Source organism: Oncorhynchus mykiss, chromosome 15 (genome assembly GCF_057628025.1).
Source record: "Oncorhynchus mykiss isolate SJ-2025 chromosome 15, ASM5762802v1, whole genome shotgun sequence".
Classification (NCBI taxonomy): Eukaryota; Metazoa; Chordata; class Actinopteri; order Salmoniformes; family Salmonidae; genus Oncorhynchus; species Oncorhynchus mykiss.
Window position 1 is genome coordinate 18,151,495 of NC_143036.1, and position 25,293 is coordinate 18,176,787.

At 39.9% G+C, this 25,293-nt stretch overlaps 1 protein-coding gene across 2 annotated transcripts in view; it reads left to right on the forward strand.

Moving 5' to 3' along the window:
* The first annotated feature begins 1,414 nt into the window (after positions 1-1,414).
* The window catches only part of LOC110489719 (5'-AMP-activated protein kinase subunit gamma-2), a 97,942-nt gene continuing 74,063 nt past the window's right edge, over positions 1,415-25,293 (forward strand). Inside the window, exons 1-2 of one of the 2 annotated variants that reach the window (XM_036943912.2) lie at positions 1,415-2,264; positions 19,512-19,583. In XM_036943912.2, coding sequence (XP_036799807.2) covers positions 2,184-2,264; positions 19,512-19,583 — 153 coding nt within the window. In that variant the 5' untranslated portion in view covers positions 1,415-2,183. Of the gene's footprint in view, positions 2,265-14,651; positions 14,993-19,511; positions 19,584-25,293 lie in introns of those variants that run through there. The other variant, XM_036943913.2, reaches the window with a different exon arrangement.

Consider the following 25,293-nt stretch of genomic DNA (forward strand, 5'->3'; position numbering starts at 1 on the left):
TGTATTTTTACATGTCAATCAGGATTTTACTGTAAACATGCAAACTTAAACCTGAATTATATATTACATGATATTTGTGCGTCTGTAACTTTCTCACTCATCATTATTCACGATTCATTCAGGATTATCTGCAACCATGGTAGCATCCACAGTAATGTAGAAGTGTTTAGAAACATTCTATTCTTATTTACAATAAAAGTGACTCCAAAATTACAATTCTATTGGGCACAAAATAATCTGAAACACAACCAAAACAAACAGGACATTCAACAAATTTGTAGTCACAAGCTTGATGTAGTCATTGCGTGCTATGAATACGGGAACAAATACTTAACCACTATGTACAAGAAGTGTACAAGAAGTGCTGTAATGCCTATGGTTCATCTGATATGGATGATAATACCCTGAAAGCTGACAGTCTGCACTTTAACCTCATAGTTCTGGAGTACAAAGCCAAAACAACAATGTGTCCCAATACTTTTGGCACTCACTGTCTATGATTGTAGCTCCACCTTGCCTCAGATGGAATTTTCACCATATTGCTTACATTTATCCAACCTGGGTGCAGGTAGAGACTAAGCTAGGCCTTTTTCTGGACAGAGTCATAACAGGTATTGGAAAATGACTTCTAATTTGTATCTTCATGCAAATCTTCACAATATTGTGGAATGGCGGGGAAGCGAACCCAGGTTGCTGGTGTGAAAGGCAAACACCTTATGCATCGCACCAATTTTTATTGGGCTCATAGAGGGAGGATTCCTACACTGCTCTCTCCAAACAGTAAGCCACATCCCTGTGTGTCAACTATTCAGCCCCCTCACACATCCTGGGCTGTGCGTTCCGATGGCCAAATGGTCACCAACCCACTTTTGACACCAGTGTAGTGAACCTGGGTTGCTGGTGTGAATGGCAAACATCATACGCATCATGCCAATAGGGTTTAACCCACTTTGTGGGAATTGTAATGTGTCTCATATTTAGCTAGAATATTTTTAAGTTGCCTGTTATTAAATCACAAATCACTCTAAGTATAAATTCAACAATGGGTGGATCTCAATATTAAATGTATTTTTATCCTTTCCTTCAACTAAACTGATCTGAAAACAGGTAGGTGAAAGCTAAATTAATTCCTGATAACTCGTTCCTATTCATGAATTGATTTTGAGTTTCGAACAGGCCTGTCTGGCCAAACCACTTAAGATGAGGAAGATGTGACATGGAGAAGAAGCCACTTTCTACTGTTGATATGGGCCCCATGTTTACCAAATCAATTGGATATTACGAAATTGGGGAGAAAAGGGGGTAAAAAAAATATATTTATATATTTATATATATATATATCAAGTGTAGTATTCCATTGAGACCACATGGTGGCCATATCGGAGAGGCTGGGACTTTGATTATGATGATGACTGCAGATCATGAGAGTGAACTGTAGGGCCGCCATATGTTGGCCATTGTAGAAGGATTGTAAACAGAATCAGTCTAAAGCTTATTAGCTGGTGAATATGATGGTGTACGTCAAGAAAATATAATACTTACACTTTTACTCAATTATAGGTCAGTCGCTTCCTCATGCTGCTGCCACAACGTAAACACAGCCATGTGACAATTCGGAGCTGCGCGCAAAGCTTGACGCACCCACTGGCACTGGTCCCACGATTAGCCCGAGCTGGTACTAGTGGCCACTGGCCAACCAACGTGCATGCGTACTTGTCTCTCCATTGTGAAGCGTGAACTCATCAAATCCTTTCTGGGAACGTCTGCATTTGCATTATAATACGACCTTCCTTGTTTCAATTGTGGATTTACTCTTGCAGTTTGTTGTCGTTTGAAATATCAGCGCGTGTCATAAGCTACCCAGAAGGGAAGGCTACATTTTATGCCAAGTGAATCGCATTCTGCGCGGTGTATTTTTTGTCAGGTCTAAAATATCCGATCTCAAGCCGATAACTTTCATCAACACACGAGTTGAGTTTAGGAGCACATTAATGCGTACAGTACACGGACCTGCTTGCCATAAGGACATCTGTCAGAATCCGAATAATGTTTTTGCAGTGATTGTTTTGGTATCATTTACCACACTTCCACTGTTGCCAGTCTATCTAGCACGAGAGCAGCCAAAGTAACGCTTTTTAAAAACGATTTAATGAGTCCAGTTGTTTAGAGAATTCTAGAAAAATATGGGAAGCACAGCAAATGACTCCAAGAAGAGAGACGCGAAGACACCTAGAAAGAAGAGGACGCTTCGATTGAACATGCCCGTAAGTTTTTGTCTTCAGACATATTAATTGGGGCGAAATGATGACCTATTTACAATTTATGTTCGCTCTGCTCTGAAGTTGGGCATGTAGCCTACATGTGGGCGGGGTTGTGGTATGTGTTTCCTTCAGTGAAATATACTGTTGCAACATTTTTTTGTTCTCCATAGTGTTTCTTTTGAATGTGTATACAATATATCCGCGGTAAAGAATGCCTGGCTCGGAATCTGTGACATATGTCATGCAGAAAATAGATTAACACAACACACACGCTTAGTTATCTCCATATGTATGGGGTTAGCCCAGTTGTTTGCGTTGAGATTCCTGTCTTCTTCATGCTGAGTGTAGGTTACATTTTATGAACCATATTCAATTTATGTTAAGTCCATGACAAGAAATGTACATTTTACAGCATGCACAAAGCATTTTCAGGGCCATTCTAATAATAATAATATTAAATGTATAGCCATCATGACATAACTCAGTAGTAGTATACTCAAGAGATTTTCACAGCTTCCTCTTCGGCTGTAGGAGAGAGAATGTAACATCTGTATTCAGTTTGAGGTCAGCAGTCATCGTGAGTCATTCCAAGTCAGTATGATATCAGCTAGACCAAAGGCACTGAACAGATATCCTGTAATTACACGTTTAGGTGACAATAGTTAGTGGAGATACTAGGGATCATGCCTCATGATGTGACTACTAATAGGCAATCGATATCATTACTCACATATTCATGTGCACACACAGACACATACATTTACTTATGTGGAGATATATGCTGTCATTATTGTCAGTGATGTTGCTGTTGTGCAAAATCCCAGCCCTTGAGAAGAGGGATGACCTTCAAATCAGTGATGCTGATGTTAAGGCAAATTCACATCATGGAACATTCTGTGATTTAGGGCCCTTCCTCATGGATCTCCAAACGCACCATGTGTTATAAAGGAAGTGGTCACAGACAGTTTATAACCAATGACCTGCTGGGCATCCATCTGCACTCGCTCAACAAGATGGTGTTTTATTTATGGAGCAAAAGAGCAGAAGGTCTGATTCCAAATTGACAAGGCTCTGCTCTTTCTGCCCTTGTGGCCTTCGTCTCTACATTTTGTATACAAAGCTCTGCTGCACAAGCTTCGAACATATCTCACTTCTCTATTAAAGTAAAAAAAATACAGGGCACCAAACCCGCTCACAGGGTTGGTTAACTCTTGAGGTCCTTTGTGTCTCTACCAACCTAAGTAAATCAGCCTTCAACTTGAATACACCCCATGTTCAACTTGAATACACCCCATGTTACAAACCTCCTTACATCTTGAACCCCTGGTGCCAATAGGTCAGTTTGGAACACAGCTGAGGGATGAATTCACTGAGGTTTGCAAGTGACGTGGTTTATGATGGTTTATTAGTGTTGTGGTTGATTGTGGTAGTTTATTAGTGTTGTGGTTGATTGTGGTGGGTTATTAGTGTTGTGGTTGATTGTGGTAGTTTATTAGTGTTGTGGTTGATTGTGGTGGGTTATTAGTGTTGTGGTTGATTGTGGTAGTTTATTAGTGTTGTGGTTGATTGTGGTGGGTTATTAGTGTTGTGGTTGATTGCGGTGGTTTATTATTGTTGTGGTTGATTGTGGCGGGTTATTATTGTGGTGTGTTATTAGTGTTGTGGTTGATTGTGGTGGGTTATTAGTGTGGTGGTAGATTGTGGTGGGTTATTATTGTTGTGGTTGATTGTGGTGGGTTATTCGTGTGGTGGTAGATTGTGGTGGGTTATTATTGTTGTGGTTGATTGTGGTGGGTTATTAGTGTTGTGGTGGTTTATTATTGTTGTGGTTGATTGTGGTGGGTTATTAGTGTTGTGGTGGTTTATTATTGTTGTGGTTGATTGTGGTGGGTTATTAGTGTTGTGGTGGTTTATTATTGTTGTGGTTGATTGTGGTGGGTTATTAGTGTTGTGGTGGTTTATTATTGTTGTGGTTGATTGTGGTGGGTTATTAGTGTTGTGGTTGTTTATTATTGTTGTGGTTGATTGTGGTGGGTTATTAGTGTTGTGGTGGTTTATTATTGTTGTGGTTGATTGTGGTGGGTTATTAGTGTTGTGGTGGTTTATTATTGTTGTGGTTGATTGTGGTGGGTTATTAGTGTTGTGGTGGTTTATTATTGTTGTGGTTGATTGTGGTGGGTTATTAGTGTTGTGGTGGTTTATTATTGTTGTGGTTGATTGTGGTGGGTTATTAGTGTTGTGGTTGTTTATTATTGTTGTGGTTGATTGTGGTGGGTTATTAGTGTTGTGGTGGTTTATTATTGTTGTGGTTGATTGTGGTGGGTTATTAGTGTTGTGGTGGTTTATTATTGTTGTGGTTGATTGTGGTGGGTTATTAGTGTTGTGGTGGTTTATTATTGTTGTGGTTGATTGTGGTGGGTTATTAGTGTTGTGGTTGTTTATTATTGTTGTGGTTGATTGTGGTGGGTTATTAGTGTTGTGGTGGTTTATTATTGTTGTGGTTGATTGTGGTGGGTTATTAGTGTTGTGGTGGTTTATTATTGTTGTGGTTGATTGTGGTGGGTTATTTGTGTTATTGCTGTATCCTGCGGTTATTTTTTTCTGTTTTATTGATTTATTGAATTATGTTTGAGAGTTGTTTGTTCTCAGTGCACTATTGCAAATGAAACTATGTTCTCAATTGGACTCCCCTGAATAAATAATAACTATAGTAATGGTGTACCAAGCTCACTAGAGAGCTACTAAGATGGAGGGAAGAGGGCTTTATTGGATTAGGGAAGAGAGCTTGGCATGGAATTAATCCATATTCTTCAGCTCTTCTTCTTGTTAGGTTGTTTTTGGACAGGGCCTATATGTGCTCCAGATCACTGACCTTTGGCCATACCCTTCAGACAAGCTTGAAGAGTTCTACAGGTACTTGTGATGTTTTTACCTGACGTCCAAGGACTCTCACACCTGGTAGTGATAAATCAAATCCAATTCAAATTTTATTTGTCACATACACATGGTTAGCAGATGTTAATGCGAGTGTAGCGAAATGCTTGTACTTCTAGTTCCGACAATGCAGTAATAACCAACGAGTAATCTAACCTAACAATTTCACAACAACTACCTTATACACACAGGTGTAAAGGGATGAAGAATATGTACATTAAAATATATGAAGTAGTGATGGTACAGAATGGCATAGGCAAGATGCAGTAGATGGTATAGAGTACAGTATATACATATGAGATGAGTAATGTTGTCACTTGGTTTATGGTGGTTTATTAGTGTTGTGGTTGATTGTGGTGAGTTATTAGTGTTGTGGTTGATTGTGGTGGATATTAGTGTTGTGGTTGATTGTGGTAGTTTATTAGTGTTGTGGTTGATTGTGGTAGTTTATTAGTGTTGTGGTTGATTGTGGTGGATATTAGTGTTGTGGTTGATTGTGGTGAGTTATTAGTGTTGTGGTTGATTGTGGTGGATATTAGTGTTGTGGTTGATTGTGGTAGTTTATTAGTGTTGTGGTTGATTGTGGTGAGTTATTAGTGTTGTGGTTGATTGTGGTGGATATTAGTGTTGTGGTTGATTGTGGGGGATATTAGTGTTGTGGTTGATTGTGGTGAGTTATTAGTGTTGTGGTTGATTGTGGTGAGTTATTAGTGTTGTGGTTGATTGTGGTAGTTTATTAGTGTTGTGGTTGATTGTGGTGGATATTAGTGTTGTGGTTGATTGTGGTAGTTTATTAGTGTTGTGGTTGATTGTGGTGGATATTAGTGTTGTGGTTGATTGTGGTAGTTTATTAGTGTTGTGGTTGATTGTGGTAGTTTATTAGTGTTGTGGTTGATTGTGGTGGATATTAGTGTTGTGGTTGATTGTGGTGGATATTAGTGTTGTGGTTGATTGTGGTGGATATTAGTGTTGTGGTTGATTGTGGTAGTTTATTAGTGTTGTGGTTGATTGTGGTAGTTTATTAGTGTTGTGGTTGATTGTGGTGGATATTAGTGTTGTGGTTGATTGTGGTAGTTTATTAGTGTTGTGGTTGATTGTGGTGAGTTATTAGTGTTGTGGTTGATTGTGGTGGATATTAGTGTTGTGGTTGATTGTGGTAGTTTATTAGTGTTGTGGTTGATTGTGGTGAGTTATTAGTGTTGTGGTTGATTGTGGTGGATATTAGTGTTGTGGTTGATTGTGGTGAGTTATTAGTGTTGTGGTTGATTGTGGTGAGTTATTAGTGTTGTGGTTGATTGTGGTAGTTTATTAGTGTTGTGGTTGATTGTGGTGAGTTATTAGTGTTGTGGTTGATTGTGGTGGATATTAGTGTTGTGGTTGATTGTGGTGAGTTATTAGTGTTGTGGTTGATTGTGGTGGATATTAGTGTTGTGGTTGATTGTGGTAGTTTATTAGTGTTGTGGTTGATTGTGGTGAGTTATTAGTGTTGTGGTTGATTGTGGTAGTTTATTAGTGTTGTGGTTGATTGTGGTGGATATTAGTGTTGTGGTTGATTGTGGTGAGTTATTAGTGTTGTGGTTGATTGTGGTGGATATTAGTGTTGTGGTTGATTGTGGTGAGTTATTAGTGTTGTGGTTGATTGTGGTGGATATTAGTGTTGTGGTTGATTGTGGTAGTTTATTAGTGTTGTGGTTGATTGTGGTTCGTCGTAACGAGACCAAGGTGCAGCGTGATAAACAAACTAACAAAACAATAAAAACGAACGTGAAGCTATACACACTAGTGCTGACACAGGCAACTATACATAGACAATAACCCACGAAATACCCAAGGAATATGGCTACCTAAATATGGTCCCCAATCAGAGACAACGATAAACAGCTGCCTCTGATTGAGAACCAATCCAGGCAACCATAGACATAAAATCACCTAGACACAACCCCATAAACATACAAAAACCCTAGACACGACAAAAACACATATATCACCCTCATCACACGCTGACCTAACCAAAATAATAAAGAAAACAAAGAATACTAAGGTCAGGGCGTGACAAATGTAGGGTATATAAACATATAAAAGTGGCATTGTTTAAAGTGGCTAGTGATACATGTATTACATAACGATGGCAAGATGGTATAGAGTACAATATATACATATGAGATGAGTAATGTAGGGTATGTAAACATTATATTAAGTGGCATTGTTTAAAGTGGCTAGTGATACATTTTTTACATCCATTTTTCCATTATTAAAGTGGCTGGAGTTGAGTCAGTATGTTGGCACCAGCCACTCAATGTTAGTGGTGGCTGTTTAACAGTCTGATGGCCATGGGTAAGGAAAAGTCATAGAATTCCATTGGTCAGGAATCTGATGCTCAATTATTATTGGTGATGACAATAGATGTTCCCACCGTTTCAATCTATCTTATCTTCCTTTGTGCCACTATGCTATTTCTATGACATGCCCAAGATAAATGTACAAAACCAAATGCCCAACATTTGTGGAAACGGTAAGAAGCTCTGCCCTGTTCTCATAGACATGGGAAATGGTTTCCTTTTGTGTTTATCGTTGAATAAAAATAAAAAAAAAGCCATTTGAATAGGTCTTCCTGCGTATCCCCTCTTCCATACGTGTAGGTCTACTTATAATGTCCAACTGTAGTGCAGTATGTTGTTGACCAAACAAATGCAGTAGTGTTGATTTTGAGAAGTTACACACTGATTTGTGTGATTCACTGTTACGTTAGATTGCCCCATATTGACTCGGATGCCGTTATGCCTGCTTGACACAAAAGACAAGGTCACTTGGGTTTATGTCAGTTCTATAGTGTAGGCGTAAAGAATTCCCCTCTTTCTCTATCATGTGCAATGCTGGGCAACGGGTTTTATACGTGACACCAGACATGCTTAGGAGACAGTGGATCACCATACATCCCTACAACTAGCGATAGGAATCTGATTTGTATTTTATCCATACAGCTATTTTTGAAACACCACTGGCACATACATTTAGCCTACAACATATCTGAGGTATGTTAATTTGCAGGGGTATGCTTATGTGGTTTGTGACTGTGCTGGGTGGATATGGTATGGCTCGGATATTAGAGGAAGCAGTGATATGTCTCACAATGGAACATGTTGGCAACGTTTACTCTCTTTGTTTTCTGCTGCTGGTGATTTTATGCTAAGAGCAGACAGAGAAAGGGTTATATTCCTTATTAATTGTGATGATAACAGTATTGATTAGGCTTTGCACAGTGCTGTTGTATGTTTGGAGTGGAGTAGTTGTTTTGGGAGGAGAATGGGTTATCTCCAAATCATCGGTTGGTCAATATTTAGGCTACTATTGACAGACTGATGAATCGGATGCAAATTTCAGGAGACGCCCATTTGACATTTTGTCTGGATAAAAATGTAGATGTGTATCTCACCTTTTGCTCCTTTTTACATGTTTTCGTTATTCTATTGAAAGGAAAAAACTTGTTCAAATAGAATGAATGCATGTACAGATTTACTTCTCTGATCATACAATTCTATGTCATACAGTATAAAAGTACATATCAAAAGTAAGTTGAAAAATAGGTACATGACTGTATATGTACATATACGCTCCCCATGGACAATGAGTCCACAATGGACCATGGTGACAATAATCACCTCTCTTTTGTTGTATTGTGTCTTGACAATAGGCCGGTGCAGTGTTTATGGCCGTGCCTCTGTGCAAATACTTGTGTAAATTTGGAACGGTGTAATGTTGATTCTATGTTGTTGTTGGGTTAATTTGCATTGGAAAACATTTGACTTCACAAAATACTTGAGTTTTTTAAGTATTTTTTTTAAGGGGTGTGTGACAAATCCTTTTGTAAAGAGACATTTGAAGTTCAGGGACTCTCGCCAGACCAATCAAGCGCCCGCTGAAGTTCTCAAAGCGAGGGATGGCGTTCAATTACAATTGATAATGAATATATGTTGTACTGAAAGGCTGTAGGCTATTTTGTAATCCAAGGTTTTGTTTCCCACACCCGCTGGTATTCCTGTCAGTTCCATTTTAACCAACACAGTGAGGTATGTATGTGTAGCAGATGACGCAGGGGGCTTATCTGCAACTTCCTCTTCCTCTGTCTGTGTGCGGAAGAGGAAATGTGTTTGTCTGTATAGACTTTACGGAAAGATGGACTCGTTTGTTTTTTTTATTACAAATGTTAGCAATTATATTAGTTTCTCATTGTGTTTTGGAGCTATCATTTCTATTTTGAGGTATCTTATTAATGTAATGTGAATGTATTTTTTTACGGGCCTGCCAACTAATTGGTAGTTTAGTCAGTTAAGGTAGCATTAATGCATTGGTTACATGCATGATAATAGCATGTACTTACAGGATGCAATTAAATAAGATGTCATATGGAGGAAATTGAGAACTATGGATTAGACAATTATGGACTATTTGACTAATGGGAAATAATATTGTATGTTTTCATGTTGTAGAGGTTCAAACCAAGGTCAAGGTTGTGCCATTTATACTTAGCCTGGGGAATTCAACCTAAAATCCCAATGGAGACACATGCATCTTGTTGGAATGTTCAATTTGTCCTGGACAAAGATTCCCATGTAACTACACATCATGAGGTACAGTGATGCTATTGGGGCAAAAAAGTTACAATGTATCATATTATTGGCTCCCGAGTGGCACAGCGGTCTAAGGCACTGCATCTCAGTGCAAGATGCGTCACTATAGTACCTGGTTTGAATCCAGGCTGTATCACATCCAGCCACGATTGGGAGTCCCATAGGGGGCGCCTATATTGTATTTACTTTGCCACCATGGCCCTTATCTCACCTCATTTGCTCACATTGTATATAGACTTAATTTTCTACTGTACTATTGACTGTACGTTTGTTTTACTCCATGTGTAACTCTGTGTTTGTAACGGCTTTCATCGGAAGAAGAGGAATACAATTCAGCAGGGTACGTGTTCATCTTTAATGAATTGCACTGAACACTGAATACACAAAACAACAAAAGGGAAAACCGAAACAGTCCTGCAAGGTGAATAAGGCTAAACAGAAATTAACTACCCACAAACTAAGATGGCCACACAGGCTACCTAAGTATGATTCCCAATCAGAGACAACTAAAGACAGCTGTCCCTTATTGAGAACCATACCCGGCCTACCTGGTTAAATAAAGGTGAAATAAAATAAATGAAAATAAACAATTGGCCCAATGTCGTCCGGGTTTGGCCGGAGTAGGCCGTCATTGTAAATGAGAATTTGTTCTTAACTGACTTGCCTAGTTAAATAAAAAATGATGTGACCAATTTAGATTTGTGTATGTCTTTCATTTCACTAGTGTGTCAATACATATTTATGTTGGCTGTAATACATTAGTTCAATAAATACCTTATACAGTGCAGTGGTGAGACATTTCGATAATCAATAATTCCGTGTCTTAAACAATGCCTGGTTAATGCTCGTTGGGTAAAGGATACCTGCACATTAGTTGTCTGACAAAAAATCGGTCAGTAAGTGCTGAATTGTCTTGCTTTCAACAAATGCTCAAGTTTCTAGTGATAAAATATGCATTGCCATAAAAATAGATCTAGTTTTATGCATGTATGCCAGTTAAAATCACGAGTGGTCAAAGTAAGCTCAATGGGAGTTATAATAACACACGCAGCTTTTCCTTGTGTTTAATCAAAAACAGCATTTTGGAGAATACATCTGTGATGACATTATTGTTTCTTTGCTATGGGGTTTGGCTTGGGGGGGAAGGGGTCATCCTCTGACTACATAAAACATGTCAGATTGGAACCAAGTCCAAATCTTAGGGTATATTCTTCTGTTCCACAGAATGTGGTCTTTGAATTTGTTCATCTCCAGAACATTCAGATATAGACCTACATCCTACACAGTGTTTCACAGTTGTAAAGCCCAAAGTTATGGAAACACTGAGATGATGATACAAATTCTGCTTGAGAAACAAGTGTTGAGAAAGCTACTATAGGAGGAGCATTGGAGTCTCTGCCTGATTTTGAATTTTCCTCAGAACAACATCCAAAACAGAACAGTGGGTTCTTCATAGAATATCTGTGGACTTGGATACAGTGTGGTGTAATTGACTAAGGGTTTAAAATACTTATGAAGAATTCGAGGCGAGGTTAGTTCAGCTTAAACTGTTTGGAGGTTAAACAATCGGCGTCTATTAATAGCTTTTACCCACAATAAACAAAGGTGGCAGTTTGAACTTGAAAGGCTTGACGGACAAAATGCATTGCCCACAGCACATTCTGTTTTTTTCTTATCAATGTCTTCCAAACTAGCAAGTGAGTTAGTATTCAAAGAAGGAGCGCTCTTTCTCGGAGAATGACACATCTAGGCTGGCAAATGAAAGGGTTCGTTAAAAAAACAGAGGAACTCAGAAGAATAGAGTTGGGGCATAATTGAAACCAATGATGGAATGGAGTTGAAGCAATTATTTTAAATGAAGACATTTCCCCTTCAATAACTACAGCTCATGAACATAATGTGGGTTGTGTGTTTTTCAAAGCACTCAACCGATTTTGATTTTATCCACCAAAACTGTATGAAAGCATCCATAAAGTCTTCATAAGCCCTACATAGATGCTTCACAAGTACATTCATACTTTATAAAGGGTGATATAAAAGGTCCTTATTTACCAAATAGGGTTTGGCCGATTTTATATGATCCAAAATCATGATATTTGACTATGACAGTATATTGTGAAGTGCAAAATGATATATCGTGATGTTCAAGACTACTATTTGAACTTTACAACTTTAGGCTGTATCAATATGTTGAAAATGAAGTCTAAAGAATTAACTAAGCTTTATTTTTTTTCGCCAAACTAAGATTATTTAATGAGAATGTGACAATATTACAGTAAATAAGCACAAATTGCACTGTTTGGAATGATCTAGTCATTACCGGTGCAGAATGATTATATCGGATATCACAATATTTAGAGTGGCATATCTTAGAAGAGGTCTCCCAAATATTACCCAACCCTATAAATCCAAAATCACCCAACCCTATGAAGCCAAATATCACCCAACCCTATAAAGCCAAATATCACCCAACACTATAAAGCCAAATATCACCCAACCCTATAAAGCCAAATATCACCCAACCCTATAAAGCCAAATATCACCCAACCCTATAAAGCCAAATATCACCCAACCCTATAAAGCCAAATATCACCCAACCCTATAAAGCCAAATATCACCCAACCCTATAAAGCCAAATATCACCCAACCCTATAAAGCCAAATATCACCCAACCCTATAAAGCCAAATATCACCCAACCCTATAAAGCCAAATATCACCCAACCCTATAAAGCCAAATATCACCCAACCCTATAAAGCCAAATATCACCCAACCCTATAAAGCCAAATGTGGCCTAACCCTATTCTCAACCTTAGTGTGACATTTGTTTCGGGGGTGATTTCTGAAGCATTTATAGAGCCCCGACAAAAGGCTTTTTACAAAGGCTTAATTAAAAATGTATGTTTAGTTTCAAGTGGGACCATTATTTTACAGTAACTGTCACGCCTGTGAATTGTGGTTGTTCATTCATGCCACAGATGATCCATTATATCGACCAGATACTCAAGTGGCAACTCTAACAATGAAAATAAATGTCTTCAAAATGGAAGGCAGTCAGGAGGAGGCAAGAACAGGTGGGACTATTCTGGCCTTTTCCTCTCTGACTGGGCGTATCAAGCATGGCCAGAGAGTAAGAGGTGACGCGAGCGGGATCACTAGGCCAAAAACCTGTCGTCTCCAGCAGGTGGCTTCTTATTTCACCAAGCAAGGAGTTTTTGTATGGAGGTCAATGAGTGTTGAATTTGGTTAACAAAAAATGCTATGGCTTATTTGCTACGTGTGACTTTTTTGATCAACTAGAAGTTTCGCAATGCTTAGATTGTTACGAGTGGACTGATATAAGTAGGACACGTGTTGTGCCTGTTGTTCACACGTGCATCTGCCGTCTTATTGGTTAAAATGGTCCCACCTTATCTTGCCTCCTCCATATTGCCTTCCATTTTTGAATACATGTATTTTCATTGTTAGAGCTGCCAATAGAGTATCTGGTCAATATAATGGATCATCTGTGGCATGAAAGAACAATAAGAATCTGTTGATGATTGACAGACAAAGCTCCTCCTACCTCTGTAACTGTGCATTCCTCATAATGAAACGCTCACCTCTCAAATTGAAGAGAGACATCACAACATGGAAACGCTGACTCCAAATAGAAGCCCCGTAGCTTGAATGTGATCTGCGCCTCCACATAATTATTGCCATTACTCAATGCAAGCATTGCAATTTTGATATTCGAGGTGTGTTTGTTATTTTTTTCTAGACATAGCCCATTACTTGCACCAACTTTTCATGATATAATGTGTGAATTCTATAGTTTAATTTTGAATTAAAAAAGCATGGGGTCATTGCCCACCGTGTTCCTGTTGTTCAGTCGCCGAGATTGGCTCGATAAAGCGTCCAAAATAGTTCGGAGGAGTTTGTACATATATTATGATGACATTTTGTTAGTTTTTGTTAGTTTTGGACTTCAATTAGGATTTTTTTTGGCTGTTTGGGCACACTGCATTTTTCATAGAGGCAAGCCTAAGTTCCGATCCCGAAGTCTACGCCCATTCGTCTGTGAATGGTCACCAGTAGGGATTCTTCAATAAAGTCTTTGTTGTCATTACCGAGAGACGACTCGTTTTCATGTAAATTCTTTCTTTAAGAAATACTGCACCAAACATCTTAGATGTAAAATTGCGCGACTAAGATGTACTCAGTAAAAACGTCAAGATTAATGATAGATTTCTTGAGTTACTTTAAATTAATTCTGACTATTTTGAGGAAATGTATACTGGCTACGGTGTTTCAAAATGGACAAACAGTACTATTGCCGCTTTTTTTAAGGGAGCATGTGAGCGAGCACACTCGTTCGGTTCAGCCGAACAGAAGCATGCTGACGCCTTAACAACAGCCATACTATATGATAAAGGCTCAACATTTCTGCCACTGGCAAAACTTTGTCAGAGCCTACGACTGCACGTAGTGGTACTTAACCAGCAGATCTAGACCCTGTCACGCTGAACGAGCCAAGAAGTCCGACAATTGTTTACAGACCTAAGAATTTGCCCACAATGTAAAATTTGTCTGGGACTGCAAAATCGAGGCATTAGACAGTTACAATCGTACAGTCTGCAGGCCTTAGCCAGTTATACATTAGCTGAGTCATCCAACTACACTCAACCATAGAGAAGAGTAGGACAGAGGAACAGGGATTGATGGAGGAGGGGGGGGGGTGGGGGGTGAGGAGGACTAAGATCCTTCTTTATCTCTCTCCCCTATGAGGTTCATCAAATAGGATTTGTAAGCGCTTGAGGCAGCACTTTTGTTAACTATCTCATTACAGCATAGCTAAGTACTCATTATGCAACACTGGACTAGCCTTGCGCTCAGGGAAAGGCTACTGTTTAGGCAGCTAGACTTTGAGTTGTGATTTTTAGAGCTCAAACAGATTAACATCACTGGCAATTGGTTTTTCTCTCGATACCGAAAGGCAGGTTTTTTTTCCCAGACTAATTTTCAAGGCTGGAGGAGGAAGGTCAAAGTGAGCTCCGGTCTTGGGGGAAGGAAGTTTTTCTCCACTTGTCATTCTCCTCTTGCCTGCACGTAGATAAGAACACGCAGTTGTTCAGAAACATATGCACGGCAGAGGGGATTTTGCTGGTTGTTCTGCACTTTGGGAGTAAAGGTAAATTAAAAAGTGTGTGAGTGTTGGACTGGAGTTGGGATTGTGTTCTAAACTGAAGACATGCAAAGAGATGGTGATTGGAATGAGAAGAGAAATCAAAGTCCTGTGGGGAATATTTGTTACAAGGTTCTATGTGTTACTTGCTCAGAATATGTAGTAGCTGGATCCAATGATGCAATTCCCCATTTACATTCATTTCAAAACATATAATTGTTTCTCCCACTATGTTGTAAACCAGGGGTGGGGAATATTGCCCTACAAGGGCAGGTTTAAGTGCAGGCTTTTGTTCCAACAAAACAGTAACACAGCTGATCCCAGGGTCTACAGATGGAAACATTTACAGAAATGTTGTTTGATGTACTTTGTCAATTTTACATGACACTTCTCTAATCAATGTCTTGGTTAAAGTCTGTGATTAGTTGATTAGTAGAAGTGGAATGAAAACACAAAAACACTGATTCCCAGGGTATTTCATTAAAAAAAAAGTTGCATTATCTACAATCCTTTAATTGTGAAGGTATTTTTAAATAAGCATGTGATACAAAGTGCAAAATAATAAAATCCGGACTAAGAACTTTGTTAATGCATTTATTATCAGTGTGTAGACTTTTAGGAAAACTAAGTGCACAGTGTACAATTCAAGCCTTTCCCGGATTTCATGTGGCCTTCAGCGGAGTGGTCTAACTTGGAATTGTATCTTGGGCTGTCCTGTTTCTGTTTTAAGAGTGTGTACTGTAGACCACAGACAACAAGAGGGGGTCTGGCACAGGGATCAAGGTTCAACTGACAAACATGAGTGCAAGGTCAACCAATCTCGACCAGCTGGGAACAGCATGTCGTGTGGTTAAGATCGCCTGGTTCCTAGTCTGTTTGTGCTATATTGCAAACTGTTTATGACCCTGGACCACTCTGGCAAGACAGCACAAATAGATCTGTGATCAGGGTAGGGTTAAGATGCACACACTCCAGATATGGAACAGGGGCCTTGTGTGTGTGATACACATTTTTATTTGTTTAATTTTGGATGGATGGACTTCTTAGCAGAGAAACTTGAAAAAAAATATGGTTAGAAGGGGGGGGGGCAAAGAGGGGGGGATTGGAGTAAGAATGAGACAGAAGTGAACAGTAGGATGACAGAGGATGTTTCCCATTATGTTGAATTGATTCAATTCCTCATTATCCTTTCTGTAATAACCACTAATAGATTAAAGTACCTGGCCGATTTCATATTTTTATTTCCTTTCTGGCCCTTTTCTCATGCCAACTAAGGTAAGAAACGATTAAAGACTTTTAGGATGTGGCCAGAGAGCCACTAGCGCTGATGTTCATCTTTATGGCTGTGATGTCACCGACACTAACGATCTGTAGGATTTATGAGGTCATCATTAATTTGTGGCTGTCATCATTGATGCGATTGGGTAAAAGGCTGGCCTACATTTATGCACATGGTTGGTTCACTCAAGATTGGACCTGTCAGTCAGTTGTCATCGGCAACAAGGAGGGATTTGTATTTAGGAAAGATTTGTTCTCCTGACACAATTCTAACCATTGAGTGGTAAGAATGTTTCTCAAGTCCTACAGTGCATTCGGAAAGTATTCAGAGCCCTTGACTTTTTCCACATTTTGTTATGTTACAGCCTTATTCTAAAATGGTTTAAATAGTTTTTTCCCCCTCATTAATCTACACACAATACCACATCATAATAAAGCAAAAACAGGTTTTTAGACATTTTTACGAATGTATTAAGAATAAAAAACAGATATCACATTTACAGAAGTATTCAGACCCTTTACTCAGTACTTTGTTGAAGCAGTAGTTTGTTGAATCCTCTCAAGCTCTGTCAGGTTGGATGGGGAGTGTTGCTGAGAGTCCTTTAGGTGCCTTTAGGCAAACATCAAGCTGGCTGTCTTTTACTGAGGAGTGGCTTCCATCTGGCTACTACCATAAATGCCTGATTGTTAGAGTGCTGCAGATATGGTTGTCCTTCTGGAAGGTTCTCCCATCTCCACAGAGGAACTCTGGAGCTTTGTCAGAGTGACCATCGGGTTCTTGGTCACCTCCCTGACCAAGGCCCTTCTCCCCCGATTGCTCAGTTTGGCCGGGTGGCCAGCTCTAGAAAGAGTCTTGGTGGTTCCAAACCTTTTCCATTTAAGAATGATGGAGGCCACTGTATTCTTGGGGACCATCAATGCTGCAGACATTTCTTGGTACCCTTCCCCATATCTGTGCCTCGACACAATCCTGTCTCTGAGCTCTACGGACAATTCCTTCAACCTCATGGCATGGTTTTTGCTCTGCCATACACTGTCAAATGTGGGTCTTATATAGACAGGTGTCCAATCAATTGAAATTACCACAGGTGAACTCCAATCAAGTTGTAGAAACATCTCAAGGATGATCAATGGAAACAGGATGCCCCCGAGCTCAATTTCGAGTCTCATAGCAAAGGGTCTGAATACTTATGTAAACATTTTTATTGAAAAATCCGTTTTTCGCTTTGTCATTATGGGTATTGTGTGTAGATTGATGAAGAGGATGTAACGTAACAAAATGTGGAAAAAGGGAAGGGGTCTGAATTCTTTCCGAATGCACTGTATATACTGAACAAAAATATAAACACAACATGAAACAATTTCAAAGATTTTACTGAGTTACATATAAGGAAATCTGTCAATTTAAATAAATTCATTAGGCCCTAATCTATGGATTTCACATGACTGGGAATACAGATAATATATGCATCTGTTGGTCACAGATACCTTGTATGGGCGTAGATCAGAAAACCAGTCAGTATTTGGTGACTACCATTTGCCTCATGTAGCGCGACAGATCTCCTTTGCATAGAGTTGATCCGGCTGTTGATTGAATGTTGTCCCACTCCTCTTCAATGGCTGTGCAATGTTGCTGAATATTGGTGGGTACTGGAACACGCTGTTGTACACGTCGATCCAGAACATCCCAAACATGTTCAATGGGTGACATGTCTGGTGAGTATGCAATTGTGTTCGCTGTCCATAGCTTATGCCTCCCCATACCATAACCCCACCACCAACATGGGGCACTCTGTTCACAACATTGACATCAGCAAACCGCTTGCCCACACGATGCCATACACACTGTATGCCATCTGCCTGGTACAGTTGGAGATTACGGTAAAGAAATGTAAATGAATTTATCTGGCAACAGCTCTGGTGGATATTGCATCCAATAGCATGCTCCCTGAACTTAAGACATCTGTGGCATTGTGTTGTGTGACCAAACTGCACATTTTAGAGTGGCTTTTGATTGTCCCCAATACAAGGTTCACCTGTGTAATGATCATGCTGTTTAATCATCTTCTTGATATACCACACCTGTCAGGTGGATGGATTATCTTGGCAAAGGAGAAATGCTCCGTAACAGGGATGTAAAGAAATGTGTGAACAAAATTTCAGAGAAATAAGCTTTTTGTGTGTATGGAACATTTCTGGGAGCTTGGGACCACTACTTGTTGCGTTCATATTTTTATTCAGTGTACAAAGGGTACCAGTACAGAGTCACTGTGCCAGGGTACGAGGTAATATGTACATATAACTAGGAATAAAGTTACAGATAGTAAACAGTAGCAGCAGCGTATGTGATGAGTCAATGCAGATAGTGCAGACTTGTTGCGTTGGTACCACTTGGTGTACGATAGCAGAGAGAACAGTCTATGACTTTGACCAACACTTTACATGTTGCGTTTATATTTTTGTTCAGTGTAAATTAACTATTTTTATAAATATAAACCATTTCTAGTTAGAAGCTGAAATCAATGGCCTTGCTCTTTTTGTCTTAAGGTGTCAATCATTATTCTGGTCCCAGATCTGTGTGTGCTTTCAACTCCTATGGTCATTGGCGTGACAAGGATGTACAAACAAACCTGGGACCAGTCTAGCCAAGTTAAAACGTTCTGGAGAAGTGTTCAAGGCAGGTACTCCTTTTGGACTTGGCAGTGAATGGAGAGAAGGATAGTTCCATTCAATGATGACGGGTATCAGGAGGAACCATGACAGTTAGGTGGGGGAGAGATGAAAGGCAGTCACTTTCTCATGGAATTGGGTTTCAAAGAACCGGTTTTAACATTGCACATTCAATACATGTTTTCCTGCCTGCACAAGTATGATAGTGGAGCATGAAAAGTCTTGAGATCAGCATTCTAAAGGTGATTGTTGGAGGTCATTGTCATTAACACAAACAAGATCTTGGGAACTGAGTGTGTGCTTCGAAAGTCAACTCTCTGATTTAGATGATCATAGAGATTATATTATTAGATACTGTATTATATTAGATTATGTTTTTATAATGTTATATGCAGTAGATGCTTCTGGAATCAAATGTTATTTTATACAAACGGTGGAAAAAGGATTCTGGCTTTGCTAATAAATGATTTGTGAAGGCAGTGTTTTCTTTGCGGGGGTGGTGGGAGGCGGGGCTGCCACGAGTCCAATACTAATGCCAATGTTTATCTAACGCCGGCATTCTCTCCTTGGTATACAGGACCTCGGCTCGTTTGCCATGCCCTTCTTGGAGGGAGATGCCGACCATGTGGATAAGGCCGACATACAGAAGGTACAGTGATGTCCCAAGCCCGGCACACCCTCACCACTACCAGTGTGCCCTGGGAAAATATCAATATTTAATATTTGTATATTTTCAGCTGTTCATATAGACTATTGAGAATCCAGCGATGGTTGGGGTTCATTTATAAACTGATGGTCTAGTCTAGATGTGCTTCAGCCAACTCTAGTGGGTTTTTTTCAACAATATAGTGATATAGTGGGCTACAGTACTTAGAGTTTGGGTCCAGGATAGGGTTCATCACAAAGGCCATAATTTGGTCAGTGCTGTTTTGTGTGAGGGAAATGTCACCAATAGCCTCCTGCTGAGTGATTTTGCACTGTTGCACAATAATGACACATTTTACATTTAACTCTTATCCAGAGCGACTCATCCAGAGCGACTCATATAAATTAAAAGCATCCCCATCGCAATTAACATAGTTTTGATTAAAACCTAATCTTTTAATTTTCATCATTACCAGATTAAAATGCCATCTCATAATTGTACGCCTACTGTAGCTCCAGCGGGGATTGCAGCACTGACATTGGCTTTTGGTCTCTATTTAAAGTCGGGGAATGGCCCTAACTTCACCCTGAGCTAAACCCCTTGACACCTTTGATCAGATGAGTGCTCTGTGGGGATAATGGGGTTAGTCACACTAATGACATAAGCCGAGCCAGACCTGGCAATCAAGAGTTCTGGTGCGGCGTCATCTGGTTAGAGCAGGACTTGAGAGTACTGGTGCTGACCAGTGGCGTAGCCATAAATTTGTTGCCATGGGGCGAAGAGAAAAATGTGCAGTTTTATAGCTAATCTCATGCTATTCTACAGATTTTTGCCATGGGGCAAAGACAAAATGTTGCGCTTTTAAAGCAAATTAAATTACAAATTAAATAGGTGCATATAGCCATAGAAGCACAGTGACATTATGCCTCATTGCAGTCATATTCTTGGCTTGGCATATTGGTGTGGCTTTCAGTTAGTTCTTTTTGGCAACCCATCCCATGAGAGTGAATGTCATTCTGTTCTGTTATATTTAATCAAATCTGACTAACCCAGCTTGCTATGAATTCTATCTGATGGTGTTTGCATGTTTTGGTAAAAAGACAAATAATGTCCAGTTGGAATACTAGCTAGGTTTCCATTTATTAGAGTAAAGTAAACTCAGCAAAAAAAATAAACGTACTCTCACTGTCAACTGCGTTTATTTTCAGCAAACTTAACATGTGTAAATATTTGTATGAACTTAACAAGATTCAACTACTGAGACATAAACTGAACAAGTTCCACAGACATGTGAAAGGGACACAGAAATGGAATCATGAGTCCCTGAACAAAGGGGGGGTCAAAATTAAAAGTAACAATCAGTATCTGGTGTGGTCACCAGCTGCATTAAGTACTGCAGTGCATCTCTTCATCATGGACTGCACCAGATTTGCTGTTTTGCTTCTTGCTGTGAGATGTTACCCCACTCTTTCACCAAGGCACCTGCAAGTTCCCAGACATTTCTGGGGGGAATGGCCCTAGCCCTCACCCTCCGATCCAACAGGTCCCAGATGTGCTCAATGGGATTGAGATCCGGGCTCTTCACTGGCCATGGCAGAACACTGTCTTGCAGGAAATCACGCACAGAACGAGCAGTGTGGCTGGTGGCATTGTCATGCTGGAGGGTCATGTCAGGATGAGCCTGCAGGAAGGGTCCCACATGAGAGAGGTCTTCCCTGTAACGCACAGCATTGAGATTGCCTGCAATGACAACAAGCTCAGTCCGATGAGACACACCGCCCCAGACCATGACGGACCCTCCACCTCTAAATCGATCCTGCTCCAGAGTACAGGCCTCGGTGTAACGCTCATTCCTTCGACGATAAACGCGAATCCGACCATCACCCCTGGTGAGACATAACCGCGACTCGTCAGTGAAGAGCACTTTTTGCCAGTCCTGTCTGGTCCAGCGACCGTGGGTTTGTGTCCATAGGCAACGTTATTGCCGGTGATGTCTGGTGAGGACCTGCCTTACAACAGGCCTACAAGCCCTCAGTCCAGCCTCTCTCAGCCCATTGCGGACAGTCTGAGCACTGATGGAGGGATTGTACGTTCCTGGTGTAACTCGGGCAGTTGTTGTTGCCATCCTATACCTGTCCCGCAGGTGTGATGTTCGGATGTACCGATCCTGTGCAGGTGTTGTTACACGTGGTCTGCCACTGCGAGGACGATCAGCTGTCTGTTCTGCCTCCCTGTAGCACAGTACAAACATTGCAATTTATTGCCCTGGCCACATCTGCAGTCCTCATGCCTCCTTGCAGCATGCCTAAGGCACGTTCGCGCAGATGAGCAGGGACCCTGGACATCTTTCTTTTGGAGTTTTTCAGAGTCAGTAGAAAGGCCTCTTTAGTGTCCTAAATTTTCATAACTGTGACCTTAATTGCCTACCGTCTGTAAGCTGTTAGTGTCTTAACGACCATTCCAAAGGTCCATGTTCATGAATTGTTTGTGGTTCATTGAACAAGCATGGGAAACAGTGTTTAAACCCTTTACATTGAAGATCTGTGAAGTTATTTGGATTTTTACAAATTATCTTTGAAAGACAGGGTCTTGAAAAAGAGATGTTTCTTTTTTTTATTTTTTTGCAGAGAAACTGGAACTTTGTCAGTTAACTTTCCAAATATCGACCTTCAAAATATGCTAGACAAGGTAGGATCTTTTTGTGTCTGTAAAATTAATTATATGCAAAATGATGGTAGAAACACTTGTCTAAATATTGATATAATAACCATCATATCAAAATCAACTTGGAGTCACGCAATGATATGCCATGACACGACTCTTCGCTAAAGCATGAAGTTTCTTAGGCTACAGATGAAATAAGTTATGATGAACTTCCCAGGGTGGTGAAAGTGCAAGGTGATGAGCTTGATGCTCCTTTCCAATAAATACCGAGGGTCTTTTTCTGGTGACATGTTCATCGATGCTTGGCTGCCGTTTGACAAATAGAACAAAATATTTTGTCCATAAAAACCTCATCATGTAGACACTGTATTTGCCAGCTGTTGGCTAGAGCGCACGTGGCAATACCAGTCGGCACACTCGCTATACAACACAATTATTTTGGTGAGAAAACCATCAGTAGAGTTGAAAATGTGATGAAAACCCATTTAACTTGCATTTTGTATTTTTGTATTTTTTATTAAAAAAACATGGGAATTTAACCGCAAAATGTATTTTTATGTGCAATACGTATTTCTATGTGCAATGCTCAGACTTTTATCCGCAACATAGGACGGCGCACAGTGTCGTCCGGGTTTGGCCGAGGTAGGCCGTCATTGTAAATAATCATTTGTTCTTAACTGACTTGCCTAGTTAAATAAAGGTTAAATAAAAAATAAAAAGTACATTTTGATGGAAGGACATCTCTGGTGGGAAAATGCACATATTGTTTTTGTGCAGATTTTAAAATATCCAAATGAAAATCCGTTGCCAATAAGATGGAAACCTAGTTAGTGACAAGTAAAGAGCATAATATACATTTTATTTATTTGATTGGGTCCCAAGTGTGTATGCCCCTGGTGCTGACGAAGGTGGCCTCTATCTGAACCTTCACATACAAACTGTGCACGCACTGTACATTTTCAAATGAAGAATGTGGCAGAGACGTCATCAGGAGACATGTTACAGCGGGCCTACCTGTCAATACAGGGACTGTAGATTTCCCTGTTGCCATGCGGAGGTAGATGTCTCTACATTTGGCATTGTTCCCAATCTAATCAATAATCTCATTCACACCTGATTGTGCAAATGGCAGTGTCCTCATTTAAGTGTTTCCATTATTATTCTTAACTGGATAAAGCTACACTCTGTTCTAATAACCTGGTTTTGAATGAAGTCTTTAACTCTTTGTGTTGCTGAACCTACTGCCATAGACTGTCATCCATGAACAATGTATTGGCAGTCTGTCCCCTACATTATGTTCCAGGCTGGCGATGAAAGGCCTTCAAAGCAACATCCTAGCACCAATAGGATCAATTGAAACCAATAGAAGCCAAACTATTTTAAGTGGATGGCAAGAGAGGTCTTGCCTGTGCAATGCTGGATGAAACACTGTTGTATGGTAGACCATTTGCTGCTCCATTGTTTTGTTGCCTGAGGGAAGGTGCGTGTGTTGGGATGTTAACAACAGAAAGAGCACTGCTAGTGGTTCCCTTCTAATGCAGTGTTTGTTTGGCTCAAGAGTTAGCTCTTACCTCAGACAGAATCTTCTCTGTCGTCCTGCGTCTCTCACCTTGGAGCATGAAGGTCGGACCCTTTTTTCCTGGTTTTGTAGCAGAAGCTACAGGGCCGACAGTGAATCAGGAAAAAAACAAGATAACCAGTGAAGGCTGTTGAAAAAGATAAGCTGATAGCTTTCAAGGAAATGGAGTGTAGTAGATCACATTTATTCATTTCCCTTTGTTGATTTCCTCCCAAGGTTTTAGTACATTTAGTATGTGACCTATTTTGTTCCCATACTGACTGTTGTACCCCGAGTTGCTGAACTGTACATAATACAGAATAATAGGTTTATAGTAAATAAAGCCCATGCATTGTTTCTCATATTTTTCCAGATTGTGAAAATAACAATCAGACTAGCTCTGAAAAAGATCGGATGTGAAAAGATCTGATATGATTGGTCAAAAGACCAATTAGTGGAAGAAATATCAGAATTGGGCTTCCTGTGTCAAGGCAGCCCTAGTGGCTTACATTCCAAAAGTAGCACTGCAAGAATGAGCAGTCCATTCCAACTACACTCACCTTTTCTTAGTAACATTTTCTTCCTATGTATCATTTTAAATCTCTACATTCTTACTGCGCGGCTTAAAAGCTTTGTATATGATTTGATGCAACCCTGAAGCCATCTGTGTCCATATGCATATTCATATTTATAAAGGTTGAGTCACTCCTCACATTGATTATGCTGGGTGAATCTTCTCAGCAGCGTTTGGCTCTCATCTGATAATAATAATGGACTATATTTGCCCTCACATCAAAACCTCTGACTCAGAACTGCTTGAACATTTGTAATTATTCAGCAAAGACCTGATAAACATTTCTTGGAATCATCTTGATATTCCAGACACTCTCAGACAGTGAAACTACACTCTGCAATATATCACCTAGGGGAAAGCACAACAGACTGTCTTCATTGCATCTCTAACTCTATTGTTTACTGAAAGGAGCCTGTTTCCAGTATTTTCTATTGTTTTATTTAACTAGGCAAGTCAGATTGGGACTCCCAATCACGGCCGTATGTGATGCAGCCTGGATACGAACCAGGTACTGTAGTGATGCCTCTTGCACTGAAATGCAGTGTCTAGACCACTGCGCCACTCGGGAGCCCTACAGTAGACCTTTTTGTCTCATATGTTCAATTATTTGTTAATGGTTCATAGTGTTATTAGTAACCAGTTTTCTATCTTACGAGGAAAACATTACAAGGAACTTATAAATCAGGACAGTAAACTTTTGACATTGAACCAATTATTTTGGCTTTGCAAAGTCCTGCCTTTGAGCATTGTAGATTGGACACCCCCATACATGGCAAAGTGGTAGATAAATTCAAGATAAACGTGTTCAACCTGGTTGTCTATCTCTTAAAACAGAGAATGGGAGCTATTTCCTCTCAACCAGGAATGACGTGAAATTAAAGTTAAGCCCCTTCCCTCTTCTTAATCCTCCTTAATAG